General features: G+C 43.3%; 1 protein-coding gene across 1 annotated transcript in view; it reads right to left on the reverse strand.

Moving 5' to 3' along the window:
- Nucleotides 1–16,024, reverse strand: part of LOC106603846 (gamma-aminobutyric acid receptor subunit beta-2) — a 49,976-nt gene extending 33,952 nt beyond the window's left edge. Inside the window, exons 1-2 of the mRNA XM_014198033.3 lie at nucleotides 15,810–16,024; nucleotides 1,280–1,362 (exon numbers count right to left, since the gene is read on the reverse strand). Coding sequence (XP_014053508.2) covers nucleotides 1,280–1,362; nucleotides 15,810–16,015 — 289 coding nt within the window. The 5' untranslated portion in view covers nucleotides 16,016–16,024. The remainder of the gene's footprint in view (nucleotides 1–1,279; nucleotides 1,363–15,809) is intronic.
- Between the last annotated feature and the right edge of the window lie 3,261 nt (nucleotides 16,025–19,285).

A 19,285-nucleotide genomic window follows, 5' to 3' on the forward strand; every position in this document is an offset into this window, starting at 1 on the left:
GAATGTTGAATAACTAAGTGTTCTGTGAGGCTCTCTGTCCCTGGCTGTAATGCCTTCAGTCACTGAGACATGTCTGTTCAGCAGCTGAACAGGATCACACTGGAACTAACGTTTGCCTCCCCAAAAACTATACCCGACAAAGGCAAAACAGGTCCCAATTAGATTTGACTTGGCCATTTGTGTTCACAATGGTTGCACAATGTTCTTTAGTTCTGTCAAGATGAAGGTGAACATAATTAGGATAATGCAAACGTAGTGCTATTACCTCATGCTTTTGTGTTGCGTGACCTCTCAAATTGTAGCTGAATTGATTAATTTAAGAGGGGAAGATGATAACGGATATTTTTTATTGAAACGTTTCTATTTAGATTTATTCAAGTGATTAATGTTAACGTCAATGACTAAATTAGATGTATTAAAGTCCCCATGCAGTCTTTGTAATTGTATTTTTAAATCACTATATGTCTAGTAAAACACTGTGTTTATTTAATGAAAATAACTCCAAAATATTTGTTCTTGTTAATTTCCCTGAGATATTTACATATACAGCCCAGATTGGCTGATAGGATGGTCTAGAGCCCACCCCCTTACCCAGATGCAAAGTAATTTGTCTATGTCATGACATGTTCCATCCTACCTGAACAGGCTGAAATTCCAGGCATTGTTTTCAAACAGCTCTTACACAAAAAGGGCATAATTATCATTTTCATAATTCCAGTGTTATTTTGACCTCATAGTGCAAAAATGTCATAACAAAAAATAAAACAAGTTTTTAAAGGTTAATGAAAGCCCTTAAAGCATTTACCAAGCTGTTGAGAAAGAAATACACTTTTCAAAAAGCAGCATATAAAGTAGACCTTGGCAGCCTCTTTTTGTCTTAATATTTGTACACCATTGTAATGCAGAAATCCCTGAATTTCTGAAGTGATGCAACATAGTATTCTTGAATTGGGTGCTTTAGGTTTCACTGACAAATCTGCCGACAGGAAACACTATTAATTTCCCCTCATGAGGATTAATTTACTGTACATGTCCATGAGTAGTTTTTAATGCTTGAGATATTATTGTATTATAGTAACTGACTTGAAGTTGTGTCTTCAACTTTGTGGATTCCTTATACATACAGTACTAGTATAGACCATTGGTTTGGCACAGGTTGTTTCCCATTCATACCAATTCAAATAAAATTGAAGTGAGTTGAATTGAATTGAAAGCGAGAAAGATAGATCAAATTAAATGTAATTGAGTTGAACTGAAAGTGAGAAAGATAGATACTCACAGCTCTCTATCTCCAGTGTGCAGTTTTGTTCGTCCAGCGGATATCGTCTCAGGTCCATCATACAAGCTGCTGTAGTGGTGATCCTGAAGGGGAAAAAGACATTGTCAAGAGTCAGTACAGACCAAGGATGTCATTTTGAAGGTTCAGGTGGTTTTGCCGATGGGATCCCAACTTCACGCTGTCATTTCTTAAGTGGAGCTTTAGGTCCAAGGAACCTGGGCCGAGTAGCATGAAGACATTCATTATTAGCTACAATCAAAATCTCAATCAGTATCTGGTACCTGTGTCTAGCAGATAACTACATCCTTGAAGTAAGGGCACATATTGCTACTTAATGGCTTTTTATAGCAGCATCAGGACGTTCTTCATAATCTTATTGCTCTCATATCTTGTCAGTGCACCGATAAAGTTAATAGTGTGATGAAGTCGACGATAACCATGAGCTGATATCGATCCCCATTTAAATCAACGTTTGGTAAATCTCTAGATTATCTCCATCTTGTTTAGCAGCTATATCACTGCTGCAGCAGCACTTCCAGAAAGATATTAGACAATTCAAATAACGAGCTAACTCATTTTCAATGTTTCCCAGACACGTGGCAAAGAAAGAAAACACGAACAACCTGGGATTTAACAGCAATGGACTTCGCGGAACTAACCGGTCTACAGTGGTGTATACTGTAAATAGAACAGGTGAGTAAACCTACAGCTGCACTCCTCAATATTCACTTTTCCTCTAGCCAACTCTCATTATGCAGTAGCCTGTGATGTCAGATAAATAAGCACTACACGACTATAGAACCACTAAACAAGCCGTACATGATTCTGCATCAGTGGGTGCAGCCCATGGATTTAAGGATTAAAAGGCCAAACCTAATCCTCATCCTAGATTCTTAAAATAATCCAACTGTACAAGTTCCCTTTACCTGGGAGGTGAATCACAGACTAGCTCACTACAGGGATTCCCAGGCCAGCTACTGATAATAGCCCCACACTATCTACATTTTTGAAAGATTTGTCATTTAAGCAAATGCTCTTATCCAGAATGAGTTACAGAGGTGATTGCATACATTTGTCATATTGGTCCCCCGTGGGAATTGAACACACAAACCTGGCATTACAAACACCATGCTCTACCAACTGAGCCAATATCTACACACAGCACTAAATCACTCGGTGACATACTGTAACCTCTGGCTACTGCTACACTACATCAGTATGCTTGTAGGAGCTTCACATAGATTGAGGGTCTTCAAATCTGGTCCTGAGGAGCTAGGTGTGCAAACTTTTATTCCAGCCCATTAATAAATTAATCCAATTCAAAATATCAACTAATTACGGTCTTCAGTCAACTAATTAGCTGAATCAGGTGTGTTACTGAAGGCCTGGAATGAAGCCCTGACAGCCAGTAGTTCTCCAGGACCAGTTGGAGAGCTCTGATGTAGTCGGATCATAAGCGACCTTGTGGTCTAACTTATAAAGGCAATGCTGAAAGCGAATATATTATTCAAAATAACCTTAGCACATCAAATACGTTAATATGAAAGCAGAATTGCCTTGAGGTCATATGTGAAAGCGTACTCTATGTATGTCAAAGGGTAGGCCTAAGAGTTCATGCTAGTAATTGTAAAAACTCTGGCTTACAGTCCATCTCTCATATTCTCACTGACACAGAGCCCACTAACAAGACATAGATATCCCAGGGAGGCAAGAGATGAGGGTGATGGTGAGAGGACGAACTCTTTTCATCTTGTAAAGATCGCAGCTGCCAGAATCGGTTGAGTGGGAAGAGTGCCTTAGGTGGAAGTCTACTGGCACAACTCAACGAGAACAAAGAAAATGGATGCCGTGAATACCTTGTGAAGAACTCGTTGAGATCTCAAAGTCAACTTCTCGTGCCCTCTAGTCAGTGTTGTGAAGATAACTTAATGACTGGAAATTAACTTGAAAAACAGAGCTGCATCGTACAGTGGAAAATATTGCAAATAGTTCTCTGCAAATGTGTAGCCTCCTCCAAAAACTGTCTGAAGTGTGTTTTAAATATTTACTGCCTTAATATCCAGATTATGAACATACATGTCCATTTCTTCTCTTGCAGAGTTCATTATCACCAGCATTAAAACTCACTCAGGGAAGTCCTTCAAATGGCAAATGGAAATCATATAACCCTGGAAAGGTGTAGAATGGATCTAGTTATAGGCCCCAGCTGCCAAACTGCCATTAAACCTGAGCACTATAATTATTTTAGAGGGTAAATACTGGTAGGCATAAAGAAGGGTGTCCAATCAAAAACACATATTATGTTAATTGTGTAGATAATCCTTTAAGTAAACCAATGGTCCAAATGTCATGTCTCATAATCGGTCTTAAAAGTGATTGGGTTTTTTACCCTTGCAGGATGGCAAAAATGGTGACTTACTTTAGTAAGGAAGTTGTACAGCATCACGTCAGCTAGGCTGGATGCTGTGCGAGAATAAAGGCTTTGTGACAGGCTCACTTTCCCGTTGAACTCATATTTTTTTCCGAATCCACAGGACATAAAACAATAAAAAGGTACGATAGATTTTGAGACATGACATTTTAGTATATACTTTTCATATTAATGCGAATTACCTGTTACTTTTAGAAGGCTTCTCACAAAAACAAGGGTAGCTCTGTGAAATTTCAATGGAGCACTGAGCGTACAGCAAGCTTTTTATTTTCAAAGCCTTTTACATTCAATTCAGCTCGTGTCATGCTAATTTAGCTTTTTGCGACATGCAGAAATAACTTTGAAGACGAACACCTCACATGAAATCCTCAAACGTTGCTGCGAAAAAGCGGCACCGTTCTGTCAGCAGAGCCCAGTGCTTATTAATGGATTTATTAGGTCACGAAATCTGACATTTTGGATATGCTTTTGAACAATTCAGAACATGAATAATCCTATTTGTCTTGGAAAATATATTTTATAACATAAGGCAGTGAAATTTCATCACCAAAGCGGGTTTTCACCCACTCTGAGCAGAGTGGGTGAAAAAAAGATCTATAAGTGTGTAGATTAAAATCAACAGTCCATCTGGGGTGACCGGTCATTTCAACTAGTTTCTTGTTATAATGAGGTCATTTTTCAACCAGTTTTGCCCGCTGAGATGTTAAGCACTCTAGTCTGCTGACTCTGATCACATAAACAAACTCACATTTTCCACAGTCTGTGTTTGTGTTTGTACACACTCCTACTTGTAAGCCAAATGTCTGACCTACTGTGATGTTCTTTTAGAAAACACAATGCACTCTGAACGCATATTTAATTGGCTTTTAGGGTTCTGAATACTTGGCCGCCTTAGTCTACCCAGACTGAGTAGAATACTTTGAGAAATGTATTGAAATGGTAACTTTGGAGACTTGTCAAACATTTATGCAAGGTCTTATGTGACCCAAGGGGGACAGGGCACCTTAAAAGCAAATGACTCTCTGTCTCTGTCTCTGTATACTGGGGGGCTTAAAGGGGAACACTCTGCCCTGTTGCAACTGGTTCAGAAATCCTGGGAGAGCTCTAGTTTGTGAAATTCAGACTCAAATACTGAATATATTGTATGTTTAAATTATAATTTGGTTGTTTTCAAAATTAGTTATTTAGTGCCAACACAGGGGACTTTTTATATTTGTACAAGAGGCCTGCCAGAGATTACACCAATACCATTTCCATCAGAAACAAGAGCATGATTCTACACTCTGTGAGTAAGACAGAATGATTACTCTGCTTATAACTAGGGACCAGAGTTGTTCTTGATCAGGTTGGTGGTCAGGAGAAACTTCTGGCCGGAACAAAGTCAATCATCCACACAGAGGGTAGGGCAGTCTTTATCATACTGGAACTGGTCCGAGTCCTACACTGTAATACCAGCCATGAGTGAATAGATAAGGTCAGCGTATTCATCAGGCAGAAGCAGGAACAGAAGGGGTTGATAGATGGGAGTCACTCTCTCTGGCTGTGGTCATGCGTGAGAAGAGAAGGTGGATGCCCACAGTGGGTGCTGCCAGCCTGCACGGCACCATGGGTAATCGTCTAAGCCCACCTGACGACACTGATACATCCCGGCCAGCGGAGAGGCTCAACTTGGAGCCCAATCCTCTGTGGTACAAGGGAGAGATAATCACCTCATCCCTGCCTCCTTCACACTTGTCCCTCTATATCACCCACCACTGTCCCTAGACTGCAGCCGAGCCGAGGCAAGGTCGATGCATCCTTCAGCTCTGCTCCACCACAGGAGTGAGCACTGGGTACAACACCCTCCATCTCTAAACACAGTCTGGAGATCTGGGCCAAGAATCACAGTCTGGAGATCTGGGCCAAGAATCTACTATAAGTTGGTAGCGTGGTCAACCACTAGTTGATTTCAAGTACTAGTATCTGGGCCATCTGGGTGCACTTGGGCCTTTTCTTCATATTTCCCATTAATCAGAATGACGGTATTCTCTCATGCCCTATTTCAGGTAGCTACACAGTTGGCGGTAGCGAGCAGGTTATTATTAGCTAATTTGCCACAAATTAAATATGTATTACCATCGAATTATATGATGTTCTTGAGCACATTCAGGGGGCACACTTATAGTCGTGTTCTTTAGAATAGCACATTTTAGTGAACACATTGTTCATCATCACCGTCCTTCTCTACCAGAGAGATAACAGGCAACTTATTTGAGATCATGAAAGCAGACCAAAGAATGGTTGATTGATGCTCTCACAGTGGTAGCAAAGCGAAAATACTTTTGCATGAGTAATCGGCTGTCAAACCTGCATCATCACATGATGAAGGGTTTCAAGTGTAACATTTACATGCCGCAGAATGTCACTTTATGGTACCTGTGATGAGCAAAACATCTCATCTCAATACACTGAACACCAACTGTACTGTATTGTACCTATGCACACACTGGACTACACAGTGAGAGGGATTGGGGTTCTGTGAAACAGATCATCAGGCAGTGGAGTGTCCCATCAGATAATCTCCCATCAGGGAAACAGAAAACCAGGCCTGCAGATTCTCCATCTGATGTCACTTCGCCTGTCCATCTGACGTCACTTCGCCTGTCTTCGCCTTTGTTTATGTCTCTCAGATAATGTAGCACTGATCTACAACACTAGAGAAAATAGATATGGTAAACAGAAGCTTACAGGAGGGAGTATGGCACTGATTTGAGGCCACATACAGATTGGGGTTGTATTTCTGTGCCCTGTTTATTTAACCTTTATTGAACTAGGCAAGTCAGTTAAGAACAAATTCTTATTACCAATGGCGGCCTACCAAAAAGCAAAAGGCCTCCTGCGTGGACGGGGGCTGGGATTTAAAATAAAAAATGTATAAAATATAAATATAGGACAAAACACACATCACGACAAGAGAGACCTAAGACAACAACATAGCAAGGCAGCAACACATGACAACTGTCACGACCGTCGTATAAATAATTGGACCAAGGCGCAGCGTGAGTAGAGTTCCACATTTTAATAATAGTGAAACTTCCAAAACAACAAAGATATAACGATCGTGAAAAATGTAGCGTACATAGACACTCATACAAAAACAATATCCCACATCGCAGGTGGGAAAAAGGAAACCCTAAGTATGGTCCCCAATTAGAGGTAACGATTCTCAGCTGCCTCCAATTGGGAACCATACACACACACCAACATAGAAACACAATACCTAGAAACCTCCCCAGTCACGCCCTGACCTAAAACACCATAGAGAACCCTGAGGGCTCTCTATGGTCAGGGTGTGACAACAACACAGCATGGTAGCAACATAACATGGTAGCAGCACAAAACATGGTACAAACATTATTAGGCACAGACAACAGGACAACAGGCAAGAAGGTAGAGACAACAATACATCAAAGCAGCCACAACTGTCAGTAAGAGTGTCCATGATTGAGTCTTTGAATGAAGAGATTGAGATAAAACTGTCCAATTTGAGTGTTTGTTGCAGCTCTTCCTGTCGCTAGCTGCAGCGAACTGAAAAGAGGAGCGACCCAGGGATGTGTGTGCTTTGAGAACCTTTAACAGAATGTGACTGGCAGAACGGGTGTTGTATGTGGAGGATGAGGGCTGCAGTAGATATCTCAGATATCTCAGATGTACTATCTCAGATAGTACATTGAAGCTCTGTTTCTGTAGGTGCAGTAGAAGGTAAAGGCCCAGTGCAGTCAAAAACATGATTTCCTGTGTTTTATATATACTGTATTTCCAACATATGAGCATGGAATAATACTATGAATTTGTGAAAATGATGATAATGCTCTTTTAGTGTAAGTGCTGTTTCAGCCTGTTTTGGTGGGATGGAGTTTTGACCTGCCTGGTGACATCACCAGGTTGTAAATGAGATAATAGACCAATAACCAAGAGAGTTCCAAACCTCTCTGACAATAACAATTTCCCCCTCCCCACTCGACCACTCCCAGACAGTCCCAGCTAAAAATTGTTGCTTGATAAATAGCTTTTTGCTAAGAACCTATTTTTGTTTCTTTTTTGCAATTTTAATTGAAAACAATCACTGTAAGGTACTTACTTAATTCTTACCAAGATATATTGAGATAAAAACAGCTGCATTGGACCTGTAACAGGCCAAACTCTCGCATAACACAGAGAGTCTTGTCACAAAGCCAGTTAATATCAATGAAGAAATGGAAAAAAAGAAATATTGCTTGCTGTTTCAAATTACACCCTCCAGACGTTTTGCACCCAGGAGTGGGCATGTTCCTTAAAGCCTCCAAGGTCGAGATGGATGTTCTCTTTCCGCCTGCGGTCACCCTGTCTTTGTCAGCAGTAATTTCCCTTTGATGCATCTTCTGAAGGTTTCTGACGTCCAAGTGTTTAACCAAGGAGCAAATTGCCGGTTACTTGCCAGAAACTTTCTGATCTCTGTGTCAAGATTGATTCAATGGGGTAGAACTTAAGCAAGCGCCTTTGACACAGTCTACAAAGGAATGTGTACACATACAGTACCGTGGTAGGCCAGTGGTGTGTGTGTGTGTGTGTGTGTGTGTGTGTGTGTGTGTGTGTGTGTGTGTGTGTGTGTGTGTGTGTGTGTGTGTGTGTGTGTGTGTGTGTGTGCACGTGAATGTTTTGTGTGTCTCTGTGAATATTTGTTTTAGGTATTAATTTTAAGTATCATTTTCACGTTTCCAACATAACCCTCGGTTGCTTGGTTACTGACTTGCTTATGGTAGTCCATTGCATTCGATGATGACTTCCACTTCTGAGTTAACGATGAATCCTTTGGTGACTGTAGAGTCCAATCATAGCCCTGTGCCGCTGGCTTGCAGCGGTCTGATTAAGGGCTCCCGGTGCATTCACTCCTGCCCCATCACCAGACACCCCAACTCAGCCAGACTTTAGTCCGGTTTCCGGTTGATGGCTTCACCGAGGTCAGAAGTGGATACCCGCGCAAAATAAGTTATTTAAAGTGCCGCTGAGGGTGCGCAATCCCCAACAGCACTACTTCACTGCAGGAAGGTGAAATTCCAGTTGAAAGGGGGGAAACCCAGGATGACCAGTATCTTCCACAGCTTCAAGAGGCTGCCGGAACACCATTCTGTCGGCGTCTGCCAACCGCGCGCCGCCTGCACGCTGCTTTTCTCTTAGGGTGTGCCTCCCTAGCCTTTGACGTACCAGACTAACCCACAAGGCAGCGGGACAGTGGTTGACGGCTACTAGGACATGTCCACACAGATGCATCCCTGGGGCCAACTGCTGCTCCGAGATCCCCTGCCAGTTAGCCTGGAGTTTCAAGACAACCAGTTAACATGTGCCACCGCGAGGAGGCCCAACAGGAGTCTTGGTTATTGAGAGGCTTTGTACCGGCAAGGGGAGACTTGTGCATGAAGCTGCTCCCCAATTCATCACAAGGGCTAGCCGGCGGCAGCGAGCTGTAAGTAAGAGCACACAAGCAACTGGTAAGCCATACAACTAACCTCTACCTAGGCACTACTGCACTAGACACGTCACATGCACCCTGCGGTTGCCGGCTGGTTACTGACTACAAGTGGTGCAAACTGAGCCCCATATGGCTGTCCACCTACTGTGACCTCAAATGCCAGATGGCACGATGGGACACTGGCACAGGCTCAGTGTACTCAGTGTACAGTGTGGGATCTCACTAGGATCCAGAACCTCACTGGAGCTTCAGAAGTTTGAGGTCAGAGCAGAGGCCTCAAGGAGGAGGAGGGACCAGGGCCGTAGGGAAAGGAGAGAGAGAACAAACAGATCCATCCACACGTCCCATCAGCCCACTTCTACTGCTGTCTGTTCTAGTTTCACACACAGGCGTCAGCACGTCTCCCCTGGACATATTCTCACACGATATTGAGGTCATTGTGTGTGGTCACCTTGGGTTTCCTACTGCTGGTCTGTTCTGATGACTGTTTGTGACATGGGTTAATGTTATTTCTCATGGATAGATAACACAAACCTGTCCAATGCCAAAGCATCATTATTACAGATATAGGATCTTAATTTGAGCGAAAATCCTGCAGCAACAGGACATGTGAATTGCTATGTGGAATATAATTAATGGACATTTTTGTAGTCTGAAAGTTCAAAGTTGAAATGACAAACTTCTGACACCTTTTTAAAACTCAAATACACTACAAGTTTTACATTTCCTGCAATGCAGGAAAGTGCTCCTGCAACAGGAAGGTCAAATTAGGATCCTACACCTGTAACATCTGTTTATGAAAGAACAACATAAATTCTGAAGTCAAATCAAATCAAATGTTATTTCTCAAACGCGCCGAATACAAAAGGTGTAGACCTTACGGTGAAATGCTTACTTACAAGCCCTTAACCAACAATGCAGTCTTAAGAAAATTACCCCCCAAAAATTAAGAAATAAAAGTAACAAATAATTAAAGAGCAGCAGTAAATAACAAAAGCGAGGCTATGTACAGGGGGTACCGGTACAGAGTCAATGTGCGGGGTTAGCCGAGGTAATTGAGGTAATATGTACATGTAGGTTGAGTTATTCAAGTGGCAATGTTATAGATAATACCAGAGTTGGACCTAGACTTCGCCCTCTGGTACCGCTTGCCGTGCGGTAGCAGAGAGAACAGTCTATGACTAGGGTGGCTGAAGCAATCCGCCTGGTATAGAGGTCCTGGATGGCAGGAAGCTTGGCCCCAGTGATGTACTGGGCCATAAGCACTACCCTCTGTAGTGCCTTGCGGTCGGAGGCCGAGCAGTTGCCATACCAGGCAGTGATGCAACTAGACAGGATGCTCTCGATGGTGCAGCTGTAGAACCTTTTGCAAAATCTATTCAGTTTCCTGAGGGGGAATAGGTTTTGTTGTGCACTCTTCACGACTGTCTTGGTGTGCTTGGACCATGTTAGTTTGTTGGTGATGTGGACGCCAAGGAACTTGAAACTCTGGGGGTGTGCTCGGTCCTCCTTTTCATTTGTCCTTTGTCTTGATCACGTTGAGGGAGAGGTTGTTGTCCTTGCACCACACAGTCAGGTCTCTGACCTCCTCCTTATAGGCTGTCTCGTCGTTGTCGGTGATCAGGCCTACCACTGTTGAGATTGCATCATCTGTGGATCTGTTGGGGGCGGTATGCAAATTGAGTGGGTCTAGGGTTTCTGGGATAATGGTGTTGAAGTAAGCCATGACCAGCCTTTCAAAGCACATAATAGCTACAGACGTGAGTGCTACGGGTCGGTAGTCATTTAGGCAGTGTCACAAAAAGAGCCGTGTTGAATAGACCAAACTGCAGCGGGAATATGGATGCTCATGTTTTAATTCAAAAAAGGAGTACGCATCCACTGGAAAACAATATACACGACAGGAACAGTTTTGCAGGCACACAACACGCAGTGCAAAAACAACTACCCACGAAAACCAAACAAACACACACCTACTTATGGGACTCCCAATCAGAGGCAACTAGAAACACCTGCCTCCAATTGAGAGTCCAGCACCCAAAACTACACATAGAAAAACAAACCTAGAACCTATACCAAACTAATACACCCCACACAAAACCCCATAATACAAAACAAATATACCTCTGCCACGTCCTGACCAAATATAATAAAATATTGGTCAGGACGTGACAGGCAGGTTACCTTAGTGTTCATGGGCACAGGGACTATGGTGGTCTGCTTGAAACATGTTGGTATTACAGACAGGGAGAGGTTGAAAATGTCAGTGAAGACACTTGCCAGTTGGTCAGCGCATGCTTGGAGTACACGTCCTGGTAATCCGTCTGGCCCTGCGGCCTTGTGAATGTGGCCCTGTTTAAAGGTCTTACTCACATTGGCTGCGGAGAGGGTGATGTCCGGAACAGCTGATGCTCTCATGCATGTTTCAGTGTTACTTGCCTCGAAGCGAGCATAGAAGTAATTTATCTTGTCTGGTAGGCTCGTGTCACTGGGCAGCTCTCGGCTGTGCTTCCTTTGTAGTCTATAATAGTTTGCAAGCCCTGCCGCTCTTGCTGCTGGTGATTCTCTGATCCACCTCTACGCAGACGACACCATTCTATATACTTCTGGCCCTTCTTTGTACACTGTGCTAACAAGCCTGCAGACAAGCTTCAATGCCATACAACTCTCCTTCCGTGGCCTCCAACTGCTCTTAAAGGCAAGTAAAACTAAATGCATGCTCTTCAACCGATCGCTGCCCGCACCTGCCCGCCCGTCCAGCATCACTACTCTGGACGGTTTTGACCTAGAACATGTGGACAACTACAAATACCTAGGTGTCTGGTTAGACTCTAAACTCTCCTTCCAGACCCACATTAAGCATTTCCAATCCAAAATTAAATCTAGAATCGGCTTCCTATTTCGCAACAAAGCATCCTTCATTCATGCTGCCAAACATACCCTCGTAAAACTGACTATCCTACCGATCCTCGACTTCGGCGATGTAATTTATAAAATAGCCTCCAACACTCTACTCAACAAATTGGAGGCAGTCTATCACAGTGCCATCTGTTTTGTCACCAAAGCCCCATATACTACCCACCACTGTGACCTGTATGCACTCGTTGGCTGGCCCTCGCTTCATAGTCATCGCCAAACCCACTGGCTCCAGGTCATCTACAAGACCCTGCTAGGTAAAACCTTGCCTTATCTCAGTTAACTGGTCACCATAGCAGCACCCACCCGCAGCATGTGCTCCAGCAGGTATATTTCACTGGTCACCCCCAAAGCCAATTCCTCCTTTGGCCGCCTTTCCTTCCAGTTCTCTGCTGCCATTGACTGGAACGAACTGCAAAAATCGCTGAAGCTGGAGACTCATATCTCCCTCACTAACATCAAGCACTTGCTGTCAGAGCAGCTCACAGATCATTGCACCTGTACATAGCCCATCTGTAAATAGCCCATCCATCTACCTCATCCCCATACTGTATTTATTCATTTATTTTTGCTCCTTTGCACCCCAGTATCTCTACTTGCACATTCATCTTCTGCACATCTATCCCTGCAGTGTTTAATTGCTATATCGTAATTACTTTGCCACTATGGCCTATTTTATTGCCTTACCTCCCTTATCTTACCTCATTTGCACACACTGTACATAGATTTTTCTGTTGTGTTATTGACTGTACGTTTGTTTATGCATATTTCACTGGTCATCCCCAAAGACAACACCTCCTTTGGCTGCCTTTCCTTCCAGTTCTCTGCTGCCAATGACTGGAATGAATTGCAAAAATCACTGAAGCTGGAGACGTATATCTCCCTCTCTAACTTTAAGGATCAGCTGTCAGAGCAGCTTACTGTACCTGTAAATAGCTGTACCTTTACCCAGCCCATCTGTAAATAGCACTTTTGCTTTTGCTCTTTTGCACCCCAATATCTCTACTTGCACATCATCATCTGCACATCTATCACTCCAGTGTTAATGCTAAATTGTAATTATTTCGCCTCTATGGCCTATTTATTGCCTTACCTCCCTAATCTTACTACATGTGCACACACTGTACATAGATTTTTCTATTGTGTTATTGACTGTATGTTTGTTTATCACATGTGTTGTTGTTTTTGTCTCACTGCTTTTCTTTATCATGGCCAGGTCGCAGTTGTAAATGAGAACTTGTTCTCAACTGGCCTACCTGGTCAAATAAAGGTGAAATAAAGTTTAAATAAATAAAAAATCCCGGAACATATTCCAGTCTGTGCTAGCAAAACAGTCCTGTAGCTTAGCATCTGCTTCAAATGACCACTTTTTTATTGACCGAGTCACTGGTGCTTCCTGCTTAAATATTTGCTTGTAAGCAGGAATCAGTAGGATAGAATTATGGTCAAATTTGCCAAATGGAGGGCGAGGGAGAGCTTTGTAAGCGTCTCTGTGAGTGGAGTGAAGGTGGTCTAGAGTTGTTTTCCCTCTGGTTGCATATTTAACATGCTGGTAAAAATGAGATAAAACGGATTTAAGTTTCCTTGCATTAAAGTCCCCTGCACTAGAAGCAACGCCTCTGGATGAGCGTTTTCCTGATTGCTTATGGCTCATTGAGTGCGGTCTTAGTGCAAGCATCAGTTTGTGGTGATAAATAGACAGCTACGAAGAATATAGATGAAAACGCTTAACATTTTCACTGTGCATTCCGTCATCTTCTAAGGAGTGAGAGAGAGTTGTATTTTACCTCAAGTCACCTCCGGTGCTGGGCACATGCAGTGCTAGCAGTACTATCAATTCTCCATATTTTCTCTCTATACTTCTTTTGTTTTTCTTGGACTAGTGTGCTTTGTGCTCCTCTGCAGTGACTCAGACAACAACTTCTTGAACAAAGAGCAATCATGTTCAAAACCACAGACTGTACTGTAGCCAATCGAAGCTTGTACAAACTTACAGAAAGGCACCTTCCTTAACTTTGCAAATTCTGTTGTTTTCTCTTTTCAATGACTTTCCTTTGAAAACTCAATGAGCATCTTTATTGTTGAGTTGGAGCTATATAAATGCCTTTGAAGGAGTGAATTTCAATTTTCAATATCAATCCAGGCTGCAAGTTATATTGGTAGCAAAAACACTGTCTCTGAATGTCAACAAAAGGTGCCTCATGAAAACACACTGGGGCACAAAATCCTGTGGTGTTCGCTTTGTAATCACTCTGCAGGCGAATTGGCAGCTCAATGGCGAATAAATTAGTTTGGCCAATTTGAAAATGTGGAATATTTGTGCACAGTGGCTGCATCAGCGATCAGGAAACACTAGACTTACTGAATCCAATTAAGATTCCAATTAAAGAGGCAGTGAGCAGTTGAAACAATAACAAAGCATTCTCCCCACCCCTGTTTTGGTAAAACGCTGAGGGATGGGGCTGGGCGGTCTCGGCTGGAGACAGCCTAGCTCGGCAGGGCTAGGCTATCTCAAGCCGAACGCATACGCAGACTTGAGACCCAGAGTTGTCTGTATTGCAGTATGGCCGGTCATTTTGTGTCTACTTGTCCCTTCAAGGGACCTAGCTCATTCGTTGGAGTGATGGGTCATAAAGATAACTGTTCTTCTCCCCTTACTCTCCCCCCTCTCCATGCCACCTTGCTGTGGGGCAACCAGTCCAAGTCTCTCCAGGTACTCATCGACTCAGGGGCCGATGTAAGTCTCACGGACGTCTCTGGTGTCCGAGCTGGGCATCCTTACTCAACCCCTCTCAATTCCCATGGGTGTTAGAGCACTGGACGGGCGCTCTATAGGCCGGGTCACCCACCAGACCACCCCCGTCAACCTACGAGTATCAGGGAACCACAGCGAGACGATCCAATTCCTGCTGGTTGAGTCTCCGCAGGTTCCCGTGGTATTGGGATTGTCTTGGCTCCAGCGACACAATCCCTCCAATGACTGGGCTACTGGTGCCATTGTGGGCTGGAGCCCATCCTGCCACACTCATTGCCTGAAGTCAGCTCTGCCTGCCTTGGGTCGTCTTCCTGGGGACTTGGAAATTGCCCCGGACCTCTCCGCCTGCTCAGCAGAGAACCAGGACATCCAGGAAGGTTTCAGTAAGGCCTGTGCCACTTCGCTTCCGCAGCACCGACCGGTATCCAAGAAGGTCAAGCCTGAGGCACTGGCACGCCACTATAGTGCCGCGGCTACACCCCCGGAAGACAAAACCTTTCTCCCCTGCGCCAAGATCATTAGCCCCTCCGCTGTTTGGAAGCTAGAAATACAGCGGACCACCCAACAATCTGACATCCACATCCAATCTGACCAACCCTCAAACTGGCTTTTCAGTTGACAGATGCTGTTGTCTAGATAATCCTGTAATTTGTTAAAATGAATCTGGGGAAAAGTCAAGGATATGGACCATACGCTCTCATACGGTTGGCTAGTTAGACGGATGACTATGATCGATGACTAAGTCAACCAGCTCACTAGGTTGCCTTCATTGGATAGAGTTAGGCTTGTTATTGGTGTGATTTTGTACATGGTTTTGTTACATACTGGGGTGGAAGATAGAAAAGCCATATCCCTAAATTCATTTCAGATATCAGATATTCAGATAAGTAATGTCAAGTCATTTAAAAAAATATGTATTATGAAACATTACAAACATTACCTCAGGCTATAGAGCACGGTTCCATCTGGATGGAGTCGAATCATTCTGTTTTTCACTGTGACACCATGGACAAAAGACTTCTTGTCATTTAGGAAGTAGGTGTCTGGGACCCACAGCTGATCCGCTACCCGGTTATCCAGGGTGAGATTGAGGGGAATCTCCGAGTAGGATAACCGCTTGTCTCGCCAAGCTTGCTGGAAATACATAGTCAATGTATAGTCCTGGAGGTGAGAGAGAGAGAGAGGGAAAGAAAGAGAGAGAGAGAGAGAGAGAGAGAGGCATATAGATTACTGGGGCCCAGGGATCAGGATGTTAACTCTAGAACAAAACTGCCATTTGACTAAATGTGTTCAAAGATCTTCCCATTACCTTCCCAAAATTAGTAGATTTGGCTATTTCAGCCACACCCGTTGCTGACAGGTGTATAAAATCGAGCACACAGCCATTCAATCTCCATAGACAAACTTCGGCAGTAGAATGGCCTTACTGAAGAGCTCGGTGACGTTCAACGCAGCACCGTCATTGTATGGCACCTTTCCAACAAGTCAGTTCGTCAAATTTCTGCCCTGCTAGAGCTGCCCCAGTCAACTGTAACTGCCGAGTGCTGATGCGTGTAGTGCGTAAAAAATCGTATGTCCTCGGTTGCAACACTCACTACCGAGTTTCAAACTGCCTCTAGAAGCAACGTCAGCACTATGATATGTGTACTGTACATCTGTGTACTGTAGATATATTGCATCATCAACAAGTTTAATAGAAAAACAAGATAAGAAATATGACCCCATATATTGACTACTTCAGGTTTTTAACATCCTCAGTAACTTAGCCTAGTCCTGACTCCTCATAAGCAAGTTTATTGACTCATGAGTTAATGCAAATGATTAACAATATTCTCCATTAAAACAACATTTGACAAAATTAGAGCTGAAGAGCCCTTTGCATTTCAGCTGCATAATCATGTGTGGGGTTAGTCAAGGAGCATTGCAAAATTGTCAGAGTGAATTTGGAACAAACCAGCACCCTGCTCCTGCCACGCTAACAATAAGAAGCACAGCAATCCATCCATCCATGAAAAATAAACTTGGGGAGACTTGCTGTCTCGGGGCACTTTTGTCACGACTGGCTCATCTTCTCCCAACACAGGATCTCAGGGTCAGCATTCATTTTCCATATGCCTGTTGGTTGCGAATATGATGACATCGCTATATCTACTGGACTAAACGGACTGACTGGGAAGGAGCGCTTGAAAGCAACGATTGTGCCAGTGAGCTATCGACACGTGACTCATGCCCAGCATTTCCATCCATTTCTCCCCACATTAACACAGTGTTTTGCTGCAAAGTTTGTTCCTAACTTGTTTGCTGCCATAACTATGTTTTCGCTAGTCCTGTATCGCTAGTCCTGTAAAACATTGTGTATTGTAAAATTGAAAGAACAAATGAGTCTGGTTATCATTATCATGTTTTTTTATGTTTATCATTCGTTTTCCGGTTAATGATTTCATTGTTTATCGTAAATCCCCTATTTATATTGAGTAACGTGTTCATTGTTGATCATTGTTACAGTGAGGGAAAAAAGTATTTGATCCCCTGCTGATTTTGTATGTTTGCCCACTGACAAAGAAATGATCAGTCTATACTTTTAATGGTAGGTTTATTTGAACAGTGAGAGACAGAATAACAACAAAACAATCCTGAAAAACGCATGTCAAAAATTGTATAAATTGATTTGCATTTTAATTTGGGAAATAAGTATTTGACCCCTCTTCAAAAAATGACTTAGTACTTGGTGGCAAAACCCTTGTTGGCAATCACAGAGGTCAGACGTTTCTTGTAGTTGGCCACCAGGTTTGCACACATCTCAGGAGGGATTTTGTCCCACTCCTCTTTGCAGATCTTCTCCAAGTCATTAAGGTTTCGAGGATGACGTTTGGCAACTCGAACCTTCAGCTCCCTCCACAGATTTTCTATGGGATTAAGGTCTGGAGACTGGCTAGGCCACTTCAGGACCTTAATGTGCTTCTTCTTCAGCCACTCCTTTGTTGCCTTGGCCGTGTGTTTTGGGTCATTGTCATGCTGGAATACCCATCCATGACCCATTTTCAATGCCCTGGCTGAGGGAAGGAGGTTCTCACCCAAGATTTGACGGTACATGGGCCCGTCCATCGTCCCTTTGATGCGGTGAAGTTGTCCTGTCCCCTTAGCAGAAAAACACCCCCAAAGCATAATGTTTCCACCTCCATGTTTGACGGTGGGGATGGTGTTCTTGGGGTCATAGGCAGCATTCCTCCTCCTCCAAACACGGCGAGTTGAGTTGATGCCAAAGAGCTCCATTTTGGTCTCATCTGACCACAACACTTTCACCAGTTGTCCTCTGAATCATTCAGATGTTCATTGGCAAACTTCAAACTGGCATGTATATGTGCTTTCTTGAGCAGGGGGACATTGTGGGCGCTGTAGGATTTCAGTCCTTCACGGCGTAGTGTGTTACCAATTGTTTTCTTGGTGACTATGGTCCCAGCTGCCTTGAGATCATTGACAAGATCCTCCCGTGTAGTTCTGGGCTGATTCCTCACCGTTCTCATGATCATTGCAACTCCACGAGGTGAGATCTTGCATGGAGCCCCAGCCCGAGGGAGATTGACAGTTCTTTTGTGTTTCTTCCATTTGCGAATAATCGCACCAACTGTTGTCACCTTCTCACCAAGCTGCTTGGTGATGGTCTTGTAGCCCATTCCAGCCTGTGTGCTCCTAATCTCAGCTCATTACCTGTATAAAAGACACCTGGGAGCCAGAAATCTTTCTGATTGAGAGGGGGTCAAATACTTATTTCCCTCATTAAAATGCAAATCAATTTATAACATTTTTGACATGCGTTTTTCTGGATTCTTTTGTTGTTATTCTGTCTCTCACTGTTCAAATAAACCTACCATTAAAATTATAGACTGATCATTTCTTTGTCAGTGGGCAAACGTACAAAATCAGCAGGGGATCAAATACTTTTTTCCCTCACTGTATGTCAATTGAGCAATAGTATTGCATTCGAGGTGTGTTAACACTGTCTATTGAAAATACTAATACCTGTTCTAGGTGTTAATGGTTTATGCTAGGTTAGGGCAGACATTTTTATCATTCAGGGGTGCTGCTTATTACAGAACTCTGTCAGAATATATGCATCTACTCAGCTGTGAGAGTTAAGTGTTTCACCATGATTTCCCTGCATTTGTATATGTTGTTGATAACCTCTGTATCCAGTTTCATCATCATCTGCACTGTTAAATAAATACAGACTATTTGTGTACCTGATCCTCTGATTCAACTTCTGCTCCAAGCCAAACTAACCAGTCAGTCTGGTCCTTTAATAACAAGGGGCCAAACTAACCAGTCAGCCTGGTCCTATATTAACAAGGGGCCAAACTAACCAGTCAGACTTGTCCTATATTAACAAGGGGCCAAACTAACCAGTCAGCCTGGTCC

Source organism: Salmo salar, chromosome 04 (genome assembly GCF_965601325.2).
Source record: "Salmo salar chromosome 04, fSalSal1, whole genome shotgun sequence".
In the NCBI taxonomy this organism is placed as follows: domain Eukaryota; kingdom Metazoa; phylum Chordata; class Actinopteri; order Salmoniformes; family Salmonidae; genus Salmo; species Salmo salar.